This window comes from Perna viridis, chromosome 12 (genome assembly GCF_037379345.1).
Source record: "Perna viridis isolate PV_CMFRI_1.1 ecotype Kerala chromosome 12, ASM3737934v1, whole genome shotgun sequence".
In the NCBI taxonomy this organism is placed as follows: Eukaryota; Metazoa; Mollusca; class Bivalvia; order Mytilida; family Mytilidae; genus Perna; species Perna viridis.
In genome coordinates this window covers 13,018,156-13,031,070 of record NC_142456.1, presented here as the reverse complement: position 1 = coordinate 13,031,070, position 12,915 = coordinate 13,018,156, and the positions used below count along the sequence as shown (strand labels likewise).

At 31.0% G+C, this 12,915-nt stretch overlaps 1 protein-coding gene and 1 pseudogene across 13 annotated transcripts in view; both read right to left on the bottom strand.

Moving 5' to 3' along the window:
- Window positions 1-810: 810 nt before the first annotated feature.
- Window positions 811-6,096, bottom strand: LOC148601256 (uncharacterized; annotated as a pseudogene). The gene is made up of 5 exons (XR_015917172.1): window positions 5,631-6,096; window positions 3,255-3,335; window positions 2,843-2,964; window positions 2,235-2,356; window positions 811-1,928 (listed from the first exon to the last, which is right to left on the bottom strand). The product of XR_015917172.1 is annotated as an uncharacterized LOC148601256 (transcript).
- Window positions 6,097-12,033: 5,937 nt separating this feature from the next.
- Window positions 12,034-12,915, bottom strand: part of LOC148601255 (choline/ethanolamine transporter flvcr2b-like) — a 28,592-nt gene continuing 27,710 nt past the window's right edge. For all 12 annotated transcript variants that reach the window (XM_088554759.1, XM_088554760.1, XM_088554765.1 and 9 more), the window contains one exon: window positions 12,034-12,780. In XM_088554759.1, the coding sequence (XP_088410885.1) occupies window positions 12,715-12,780 (66 nt within the window). In that variant the 3' untranslated portion in view covers window positions 12,034-12,714. The remainder of the gene's footprint in view (window positions 12,781-12,915) is intronic.

Genomic DNA, 12,915 nt, shown 5'->3' with positions numbered 1-12,915 from the left:
TTTTTTTTGTACAAGAAATGGACTTCTTTCCAATATCGTAAATTGTCGAAAGTAAAGACCTGTTTTCCTCTTCATAACATTTTTCGTCACTTTTTCTCTTTTTTAGTGCTTAGAAAGATATATAATTATCATTTGTTACTATTAACATACTCAACCTCCAAAAATGATCTGTATTAGATTAGGTAGTAAAAGTGAAATTCTCTAGGGAGTAGAAATGACATTCACGTAAGTTTCATCGGCAACTGTGGTAATGATGGAAAATAAATAGGAAAGAAAGTTTAATTATGAACCATTTAGTGAATAATTACACAAAACTGAAACATAAATGTAGCATCATACAAGAACCCAATGTCATATAAGTACCATTCTGTGTAAGAATCTGGCAATTTGGTCTTTTTTGTCTCAATTGTATTCAATACATCAAGAAAACAACCAGAAAGCTATTTTAATTTATTTTGAAACACCTGTGACGTAGATATATTTCGAACGCTTATAAAGAGAAAAAGTGTGGGGACATTTCCCCGCCATTTTTCCATATCTTAAGAAGGTAAAGTTTACAAACACTTACTACTGGCTATTTCTAGACGTTATGAGGTATAAATACTGTGATAATGCAATAAAATCTCTGCGTTTTTTTCTTTATTTGTCACACCTTATACACATTTGGCCTGATTCTTGGACAGTGAAGCACCAAAATATGTAGAGTTGAAACAATTATCCTACTCAATCCACTCATTTGCCATTGAGAGATTATCTTTTTTGCAGTACAAAAACATAAGTGTTTTTTTTTCTCTTAAGAAAAGTTCCATATTGGAGAAAAAACTAATACCTGATACGTCAGAGAAATAACATTAATTTAGCATTTAGGTTACACGCTGATGCATTTGTTGCGTTTCACAATATCCGTTTTTCTTCTATTCAAAGTATTGTTTGAGCAAAATACTACACATACAAAAACAAAAAGAAAAAACAACAAAAACAAACAAGCAAACATTGAAACAAAATACTAAAATAATTTAAACATTGTATTTTTTTGTCTGTATGAAAAATTTTAATGTAATGTTATTCTTTATAAACATGTGAACGCGCCATGAACACCACGTCATCACAATCAAGTTCCACTCCAACATTTCGAAATAAAACAGTTACTTCCTGCGTTTATTTTAGAAGAAACACTTTCGGCCAAACATATCATGAAGATTCTTTACCAGTGCTTCGCTTTTCTGCTTAAGTTCATGCGGAACGTTCCCAACACGTTGTACATTAACCACTTGTATTTTCCAGGATGGATGTTTAGATTTTTGCCTTCTGTTTGCAGACGGAGTGCTGTATTATCTACATCTTCAATTTGCATCTGCCAGTATAGTGATAATACCACTTTATCATAATTTTTGTCATTTTCAGATTCAGGCTTTATATCTTGTAAAGCATCCCTTCCAAACCGCTTGACTACTTTGATACTTGTATTTTCGTCATATTTCTTTGGTATATCTTTTTTGAATATTCTATATAATTCTTCCTTGAGGCGTTTTGCCTCGCGTTGAATGCTGCCATCTGGATGATACTGATACGCTTTCAGGAATCCATATGAGTTGGAACAAAGCCCTCACCTTTGGTAAGGAGCTGATCACTAATATCTTTCATTCTTTTCTTCATATCCTCGTCTTTAAGACGTTTCACAAGTGATGGTAGACCTTCTTCGTCATATTGGACCTTTTCTAAGGCCTTTCTGTCATCTTCTTCCTTCCGTGATATCCGCAAGAACTGAATCTGCTGCATACTTCTTGTCAAAATTTGAAATGATTTCCATTGCAATAGAGTAATTTCTTTCATGTCTAGATTTCCAAAGTCCCTCTTTGATGCCTATGTTCATTTCCTCGTATACTTTTTGCTTATATATTTCCATTAGATCTTGCTCCTCAAGTAACCTTTCAAAAGAAAATTTCACATTCTAGAAAGTATTGACTGATCAGGATATATCAAGGCAATATGCTTTGTATTTCAACTCGTGAAGAACTGATCCAAGTTTCTTCTGTAAACAAAGTACTAGTTACTGAAATATTGACACACATGGGCATCATATATAATTGCTTGGTAAATATAATTTGAGATTTTAAGAATAACGTTTTATTTTAAAAATTAAAGTAAATGTTTGTAAAAAGGTCAACTCCGGTATAGTAATATATTTCAAAGCTAAAGATACCATTGGCAACATCTTTTAACTTGAAACTTACGTTTTGAGCGTATTATAAACATCTGGAATTAATACAAGAATATCTTCGCTGGCATATTCTATCATTTTTCGATTAAGTGGTCTCCTGGTCCAAAGTTCGCCAACCTCTTTCATCCACTTATTCTATTATTAAAAGGCTAGATTATAGAATAATTATTTGTTTGCTTGAAAATCTATACCAACCAAAGACAAGGGATTAACTGATTGTAGTTTAATTTCTTGGATAATAACTTCATATCGGTTATCTCAAGTATGATGACGACCATTAATCTTCCTTAGTGATGAACATACTCCTGCTTTGAAGTTTATATTTCTCAGAACCCGTATTCTACTGAGAAAGTCCAAATACAGATCACAGACTCGACATTAAAGGATCAGCTGTGCGATGAATGTCCAATAAGCTTGCGATGATGGTATACAGCCGCTAAGAAAGGGGACGTCTACAATAGCAAATGCAAAATTATAACGTTCGTCTTACTGCTTCAATTTCAAACGTCCTGTATCATTTATGTGTAAGCTTAGGTATAGGTATGAAACAGGAAATGTTGTATCAGTGTATTATTTTTAGTTCAAATAATCAATATTTTTACCGAATCCATTTTAAGATACCTTTGAAGCATCTTTTTGCTTAAGTGTGCTTAAGTTGCAGAATACTTCTGGCACAAAACCTCAAGCTTAGCTGGAGACGGAAACTTCCTACCCTTTGTTTCTTCCAGAAGAAGATGCGCAACCTAAAATACATATTTGTAGTTATTTACAGCTGTGAACCGTTAACTATTAACGTACTTATTTTCGCGGATTTTGACCAAGTGAACATATACGCAGATAATAAATTTCAATTTTTTGTATAATCATTATCTGGTTATTGTGTTAATGATGAATCGCGGGAGTTTATTTAAATGCTCATTTAAGTTCCATATTGCTATTATTTTATTTATCACGTGAAAGTCAAGAATTCGAACACGCCTCATAGAAATTAAACGATTGATAAGTTTCATGTACAAATCGTCGCCAATCTTACCGATGTATCGAATACATTTGTCAGTTCAATTCCAAACTGATGATAGAGGGCAGCACTGTCTCCGGCACAGGAATGGATAACCTTAAAAAATTTGAAAATTATTGTCTATAATTCCCAAAGATCTGATGACTGTAATTTTGGGTCGGGAATTCAATGTTTAAGTGCTATCAAGTGTGAAAAATACTTAAAACCTTCGATTCTATTCAAAAAGATTTGTTAAATAGATAAATTTTATCAAAGAAGTTTAATTTTATTTCTTTAACCATATCAATATCAAATCAAATCAAAATTTGTTGACCCATTATCCTTGAGTTCCATCCCATTTTTCATTTCATCATCATTTCATGTTCATTTTATCATCAACTTTATGTTCATCGCCTGAATATAGCTGGAATATTGCTGCTCGGGCGTTAAACCCCAACAATCAATCACCCCATACACTTAATAATTACTACAAGAACGCTGTGCTTTCAGAATTTCATATACTGTTGTTACTTGGCATCCATTATTTAAGTTACTTTACGTTCTTTGTTGTGTTTGTCTGTTTTCTATATCTGGTCTTTGTCCCTGGATTACATTCTTTTGATTTCCACTAGAATCTTGGTTCCCTTCATTACTCTTTCATGAGCACACACCAAAAATGTATTTCTTTTTGCAGTAAAAATTTCTCAAAATAATAACAAGAGTAAGATTGGCATAGAAGTTAAAATGTACGTACGCTCAGTTGGTGATGCCGATACTTTTATCCTGTAACAACGCTTTTATTGAAATATCTTCTTATGCAAACATCTTGAAATTATAATCTTGTTTCATTCACATGTACACATAATGCTTTATTTCCTATATAATTTCATAAAAATGAAGTGTATTAGAATTATGCTTACAAGGAATACGAACATATGAGACATATGAAAGGAAAATGTGCTGCTAAATGTTGCCTCGTAAGAATGTCTCTCTTACTAAGTTACAGCCCTAGATTTATCCTCCAAGAAGGAATGACCCGGCCAACGAGAGATATATTTTTATATAATCTAGCTGGCCGAGTTGCTTTGTTCAGGCGGTGTTGCCATAGATGTCGCAGCGGTACCAGTTTTATATATATATAAAAGAAACGTTGGTAGGTTACGACAGAGCCATAAACAAAATCTAAGTATAATTTACCCACACTTTCATTTCACCATAAACCGTTCTATATAAAATCAGGCAGTAAGCATCACATGTATATAAATAACTCACCATTTTGAAAGTTATTTTAATTCAAGAGATTATACAGTTCAAAAGATCAGTCTCCTTTATAAATTAAATTTTCTTATGAAAGAAAGAATGCCCTTGAACAAGTAACATTTGAGGACTCTCTCTTTATCTACATATTTTATTTTACAGCATATGTTATTTTAAATGATTGATATATTGTTATGAGTACATGAAAGCAAGTCTGCATCATTTGTTTGATGTACATGTGTTTTAAACATGCTAGACACTCATTCAAAATTATCATAGCCCGTAGTTCATACAGATCTCTACTTAAATGGCTGTTTTTGTAAGAATCATGCAAAATCTGAAAAATATCCTACACCCCAAAAAAGGCTACATATTTTTATTTTTGTAATTAAGTTGTTTTTAAGGGTCTATATTATGAGATGTGTAATTATTCATTCAAATCTGTCTGCTCTTTGGGGATATTCAGTATTGAATATTAAATAGATTCTATTGTATTTGAGTGTCATTTACAGAGTTATTTCCCTTAATATTGAAATCTACTGTGTATTCTGTATAAGCTTTATCTCCAAAGAATACGGGTTATATGTAAAACCGAATGTTAATTTCCGGTTACTATGGCAATTAAAACAAAATATCAAAAATAGAAATATGTAAGCTTTTCAACCATGAATCACAATTTTCATGATTCTTAGCTGGAGTGCTACTTAAAAATACTGAATTGAAGGATTATCTTAACCTCATCCTTCTAAAAAGTAAAAGAAAGTAAATGTGCTATAATTGGATGTAATAAAGTTTTTTTTCGGAAATTGGTAATAAGAAGGTTCACAGGATTAAATCTCATTGTAGACAATATGATTACTGTAGTTTTTTGTCTGTAAATGATATTCACACTAAATTTTACACATTAGAGAAATCATTAGAACTGAAGTAGCAATCCAGCTAAGAATCATGCAAAATGTGATTTATGGATGAAAAGCATACATATAAACAACTTAATTACAAAAATAAAAATATGTAGCCTTTTTTGGAATGTATCACATTTTCGTTTTGATTTGCATGATTCTTATAAAGATTGCTACTTAAATGTAAACTAGCCTTGTGTTTTGTGTAGAGTCAAAAACCTTCAAGAGTATCAAAGTACTAGACAGCTTTTACCTTTGTAATATTTTCAGACTGAAGAATTTCTTTAAGCTTTCCCCTCGTAAATAGCTCGTTGTTCGTTTGGATATCAAATAAATGGACTTTTCTATCAAATGTGCCTATCTGTAATAATGTAAGAGGTCCATATTTTCCAATGTTTACACCTTCTGCATCTAAAACAATGATCTCAGAGTCACGCAGACTCGTCACAATCTTTAAACATTTCTGTGTATTTGTCACTACTGTTTGCGAAAGATCTGTTAGCATTTGGGTTGCCATAAGAGCTTTAAAATATATATTTTAATAAATATTTAAAGAACCATAATCTCAAGCGTTCCTTTTTTAAATATCACATGATGAGCATTTAAATCGTATAACATTTAAACAAATTTGTTGAAAGTTTATATAATAATCACAAAAAAGAAAAAAAAAACATTGGGAAATAATACTTTTTCTATTCAACTTGTCCTTGGACATATATTATCACATCATATATTGGTCGGATAACATATTTTACTTATAGTTAAACAATTCTTATAGCTAAACAGTTGTGTTTGAAATGTTATATTAGAATGAACGAGGCTAATTTGATGTCCCGATACTCGATTTGTGTGGTTCTTGTCAAGAGGGTGGTATCTTTCTACATATTACATTTTTCATTTTGTAAGCGAAGATACATAACAAATAAACAAATTTTTTCTATTCTGTCGAACAACTTAACCCACTGTGGCTGACACACATTTTCTTGATTTTACCTTAAGGTGGTTAGGATCCTTATACATTTCGAAAAAAGGGATATAATCTAAATAACGTTTACGTTTTTATCTCACCATTAGAGAATGACAAATAAATAATTTATCCGTATGCTTAAAAGTGATAAACATATATTTATTTTTGTACGAAAAGAGCCGTTGTCAATAAGTGCCTAAAATTGTCCCCAAAGTCAATTAATAAAAACGTTATGTTTTCAGCATGAAATAATTTACTATGAGTGTAGCAAAATAGTAAAGTTCTTAAAATATCGTAATGGCGATAATACAAATATAATGTAAAGATTGTTTGTAAATATTTTTAAATGTTCTATTATAAATCTTTATTATATTTTGTATTCATGGAGGTTTTTTTTTACATGTCTTATCAAATGTGACCTTTTGAAGTCCTTTTGAACACCCCAATCGGTGAACTGTATATAATTACTTACAAGTATAGGATAATTGACAACAGAGAAACATTTTAAAAAGACAAGTGTGTTGAAATTATATTGAATATGTTTAATTATTGGTAATATGTACTTTCTTCCTTTGTTCTTATTGACGAATATTTTTCTGTCTCTCGTATACGTATATTCTAAACTATCCGTCAAAACATTTGGAGTGATTGTGACGTTATTACACTATTTTTAAAGGTTTAAATAAATATGACGTCAAGCACTACACAGTTTGTTATTTAGATAAAAGCTCATCAAAATGATCATATATACCGATAAAGAATAATTGTTACTTTCGATTTTGATACTGACTATATCGAAAGTAACTATTGTTTTAGGTTTACCCTCACCATTATTTTTCGTCATTATAATGTGAATTAAAAGAATATTAAAATTGTTCATGATGCAAGCTAAAATTTATACTGTAAGCAACTAAATAGACTTTTTGAAAGAGTAATCAAGGGAACCAAGGTTATAGCGATAATAAAAAGAATGCAGTTTTTAGTGGAGTCCGAGTTGCTCATTTACTTTTGTTACTTTGTATGTATGATTTTATTTACTTTATGTTCTTTGTTGTGTATGTCTGTTTTCCATGTCTGGTCTTTGTCCATGGATTACATTCTTTTGATTACCGCTATACCCTTTGTTCCCTTGATTACTCTTTAATATTAAAATGTTTTACACAAATCGAAAAATGTCTTTACCTTCATCAATTTCAACAATGTGTATTTCATCACAATTATAAATCGGTGAGTTGGGTAAATTACCACAGATGATAGTTTCGTTTTCCACATGCCCGTCCGAATCTTTTCTTAAAAAATATTTTTAAATGCCCTTTTTAGTGCGAAAAAATACATGTAATTAAACATTTATCTATTGTTTTAAATATCCGTTTATATATAGGAGTGTGTTATTCTTTTCAAATGATTACCTTAAAGAACTTCCAAATATATATGTGACGTTTAAAATGATAAAAGATAAACATTGCTCGTCTTGATGAGAAAAAAGTAAAAATGAAACAACAATATGAAATTTTAACTGTAGGACCATCCTTCCCCCATTTTTAATACAAAGCATTTCTATTTATACCCTTATAGCAGCTTTCTTTTTCAGTTTATGTACATCTTCACAATACGTCTCACACAAAATTTCAAGTTTTAATGGGTACGCAAACTTTTTTCCTTTTGCTTCGTCAAGAACGAGATGTGCAACCTGAAATATAATGATGTAAAGTGGTTTTGCAATTCATGGCCATATGCTTACCGACCGGTTTGTTAGCATACACTCGTATAGTCAAACCGTTCGTATAGGATTCGGTTCAACCAAAATGGTTTCCGTTTGTTCAAGAACTAACAAGATAGACCCTACTGGTACGTAGACCATATAGGTATGTTTTTATGTAATTACAATGTATTTAGCATATGTCTTTTATCGTGCATTATGATATTTATTTTCATTCTCAGTGGTTACATATTGTACAGTAGTTCTGCAGATATCATGAAATAATTTAATTACAGATGCAACACGCTTTCTGATTGGATAAAAACCTGTGTCCATCATCTCATAGACCACATTTTTGGATGTGGTTGTGACGTCATCAACCTTTTTTTGATGATTTACTCGTTTACTTCTGATATTAAAATTAAATAATAAGGAATGACTGTTATTTTTTGTTGGTCTATTTGAAATAACCTCAATGCTCGTGGTGCACTATCAAAAATATTTCAGGTGCACCAGGTGATTTAGGTTATTTCTTCATAGACCTAAAAAATATAACAGTCGTTCCTTTACCAACATGGTAAACATCTCGTTGTCAAAAGTTTGAGCCGAATAAACCATTGTCGGTTCATTGCCACCAGTTGAAGTTGAATAATTTACTAAATAAGTGTGTTCAATGATAAAACGACAAATACATTGCAGACAAATTCTGAATGAAACTGTTCAATTTTATATTAACTTCAAAATCAACATACATCAATACCAGAGGTGAGACGTCAATTTGCTAAACCAACATCATTCTATCAACAATTTGTCAAGCGATTCTTGCAGATGTAATCAATGTCATTTTGACATTTATGTTCATTTCAGTGGACCCGAACATACATAAAAAAACAGGTAAAATGACTTAGCTGATGAGTGTCTCTCATCCACCAATGAACTTTGAATTTGAGTTAGACTCAGTCACGGACTGAATAATAATGTAAATTTTTTGTATAAACGTATGTTGTTGAATCATAATGAATAAATGTAAGAAATAGGTGGGTAAGAGTTCATCTTGCCACACACATATATACATCGTTATTTAAGTTGATGGTATATGTATTTTTGTGTATCCTATTTTTATGTACTTTAATAAGGCTATGATAATTGAATCATGCTGATGACTTTATATCATTCATAAGTTAAAAAAAAAACTTTTCGCCAAAAGCAAATCACATCTAATTACTAAAATAGAAAAAAATATTATCCTGCTCGATTGGAAATGATGTCTTAAGCTCGTTATCTACCCTCAATCGATCAAAATTTTAACATTCTTTTTTGTCTTGCAGGCTTAATTTTTGCTGTTTAAAATTCACCTGCGTATCAAATACATTTTTTCAGTTTAATTCCAAACTGATGATAAAGAGCAGTACTGTCCCCAGCACATGAGTGAATGATCTGTAATTAATGCATTGTGTTTAATATTTAGTAATTTTATGTCTTGTTATGTGTTTCGTGAGTTTGTCACATACTAATACTGATTGACAAAAGTTAAAATCATGGGATGATGAAATAACAATTTCTTCATAAAAACATAAGTATTATACTAAGTACGCGACTTTTTACTTCTTAAAACATAATTCATCCAATAAGAAAATGATTTAAGATTTTGTATAGACAAAATATCATCGATGCAAAGGAGATCCATATTATATGCAGAGGACTATGTCTCGCTTAAAGTTGCACAGAAGGACCAGTATAACATAAAAAGGGAACTAATATATTTTAAGCACCGGTCCCTTATTAGAGTAAAACTTAATAAGATTGGATTTACATAATTTGATCAATAAACACATTCATATTACGTATAAAAGTAAATGAATGTTATTTTTGCTTAAATTGTGTAATGTTTCTTGTTTTATGGAGAATTCCACATTATATTTTCGATTTAATTCTTATTAACTGAAATACTCTTTTTTATTTAGAAAATGAATGGCATATGTCCATCTGAGGGGTTGTCGTTAGAAGCTTTATGACAAAACAAATTTGGAATTTTCTTGTTTGAACTGATGAAAATGGTCTATTTAAAAATTATTGACTCGCAATCAGGATTTTGTTTCCAAAGACTGCTTCTTTATGTTTGCAATTCTTGCTTCTTTTATTATGGTAATCTGTAGTTGTCCATGTATTTTCCTTTCCTCTTTCATCTACTCTGGACTTGACTTTTTATGAGCAACTCGGCGGATGTTTCTAGAAAAGCAGAGGACACTTACCCTATCGGTGCACTTGGTCCATGCTCCCAGTGGAGTCCGAGTTGCTCATTTACTTTTGTTTCCTTGTATGTATTATTTCAGTTACTTTATGTTCTTTGTTGCGTGTGTCTGTTCTTCATGTCTTGTCTTTGTCCCTGGATAACATTCTTTTAATTTTCATTAGAATCTTGGTTCTCTTGATTACTCTTTAAATCTATTAGTAATTTCACTTTGAAATTTCGATCAGAGAGAAAAAAAGAAAAATCTCCTTACTACCTGTATTTAACGTTATAAACACAGACCAAATCCATTTTGTACATTTACAACAACATAGGCGATGCACCTGGGGGACAATATTAGATTGAAAATTTATAAAAAAAAATAACAAATTTCATAAACATCTTCTATTAAAGAAAACGTTAAATTGCAGAATTATTGCATTTCGATATATAAACACTCTTCTCGTTTCTTTTATAACAATCCTGTCTTTTAATTGAAAATAAAATTGATGATAATCAACTCAAAGAGTAATCAAGGAAACCAAGATTCTAGCAGAAATAAAAAAAAATATAATCCTGGGATAAAGACAAGAGAGGGAAAATAGACACATACAACAAAGAACATGCAATAACAAAAATAATACGTACAACTAAACGAAAGCAAATGAGCAACTCGGACTCCACTAAAAAACTGGGAGCATGAACCAGGTAACTTTTTTTCCAATTAGATTAATTCAGTTTTGCTACTAAAACAACACATCTTCGATTCGGCAAATGCCAATCCATCATAACGAATTAAGTTAAATATTCTGTCATCGTAGTGGGTCGGTAACATTTTGGTTCGTAAGTTGCAGTAATTACATGTGTCGTCACTTGTATTTGGAATATTAGTTTCTGATTGTTTCATTGTCATATTTGACTGTATATTGTGTTATTTGCTATAGCTTTGTTCTACTGATGCAATATTCATTCATTCATCATTAATTGCCGTCTAATGTTAAAATTGATTAGGTGATAACTCATTGCATCTTATTTGAAAACATCCTACGAATTTGGATTGAACTAACTTAAAATCTGTCAAGGCTTCCATTTCTCACTTTCCGTAAATTCAATATTGCAATTTTAACTATTTGTCCTCAGTTCAACTTAGTTACGTCTCATGCACATTTGTCATATTTATCATGTTTCGTTGGAGGTTAATTTAGTCACATTTAAATTCTACAAGTTTTTCAGCATTAGTAAACAATGTACGAGCCTTTCTGACAAATTTCTATTGGACTAAGTCTAACATCTCCGAGGAGTGATATTTTGCTCTAGCAATGTTTCAGATTGATGCTTACCTTACCGGTGCACCTGGTCCATGTTCCCAGTTTTTAGTGGAGTCCGACTTGCTAATTTGCTTTTTGTTACTTTGTATGTATGATTTTAGTTACTTTGTGTTCTTTGTTGTGTATGTCTGTTTTCCATGTCTGGTCTTGATTACTCTCTCCCATCTTTCAAAAGTTTATGCAGCCAAGTCTTTCAGGTTACTTTTATCCGGATTTTGTCCCAGGATTGTTTTTTTATCAAAAAATTTTTATCTTTTTTTTTTCTAATCCTGGTTTCCCGATTTTCCTTTGATGTTTTTTTTATTTTTTGTTTTGTTTTGTTTTTGTTTTTTTTTTTTTTGTGATTTGATGTATAGGCTTTAAGTGTCATAAGAGAATTATAAATATGATGCAATGCCATTCAATTGGTTGATTCATCCCAATGTTACTCTGTTTCAGTATTAATCCAATTTAATTTTGAACCCGTTGATCTTTTTGTATTCAAGGTAATTATAAAATAAAATATAAATATCTATTGTTATCATTTTAGAGACAAATTTTAAATTTTGTTCTATATGAGAATGGTTCAGAGTTATGGATACTTCTGTTCGTAGATTTTGTGCCTACTTTAAGTTTACATTTTCCACTTGATGACTTATACAATGTACGTATGATTTTCCCATAACTTAAAAGATTGCAACGAAAAACTTCTGCAATTTATAGGTATTTGCATGCACGGTAGAAGAAAATTGTAATATATTATGCATGATTTAGAATAAATAAAATCTAGACTATGACTTTCGGAGAGCCTTAAAAAGCATGTGTTTTTGTTTCCGATCACTTGGACCCATACGTTCTAAAAGCGTTCGTTCACAAAAAGTCGTAAGTGTGAAATTGATCGTAAATTATGACGTCACAATGCTATTTTCGGTTGTGACGTCATTACTTACGATCAACTTTACACTTACGACTTTTTGTGAAATCGACGCCCAGGGAGCAAACAGTTTTTATAAACTAATATTTCAGCAAGTTTCTTCCATTATTACATTAAAACGTCTTCTAGCTGTGTTTTGAATGATACAGTTTGTTTCGACGGTCTGATTATTTAATCTTAAGTGATGTTTCAGAAAAAAATCATGTCACATCCTGTGTCATCTTTGTTTTTTCGTCAATTACAACGTCCAGTTCTATCTCTATTACCTAAAAGAATTCAAAAAGACGTAAGTTTATATAGTTAACTTATACTAGCTTGTTCATTTTGAACACTGAGTCAGTTTATTTTACAGATGATTCAGTTTTCCAATATAAAGAGGAATTCAAGGTTAAAATTAAGAA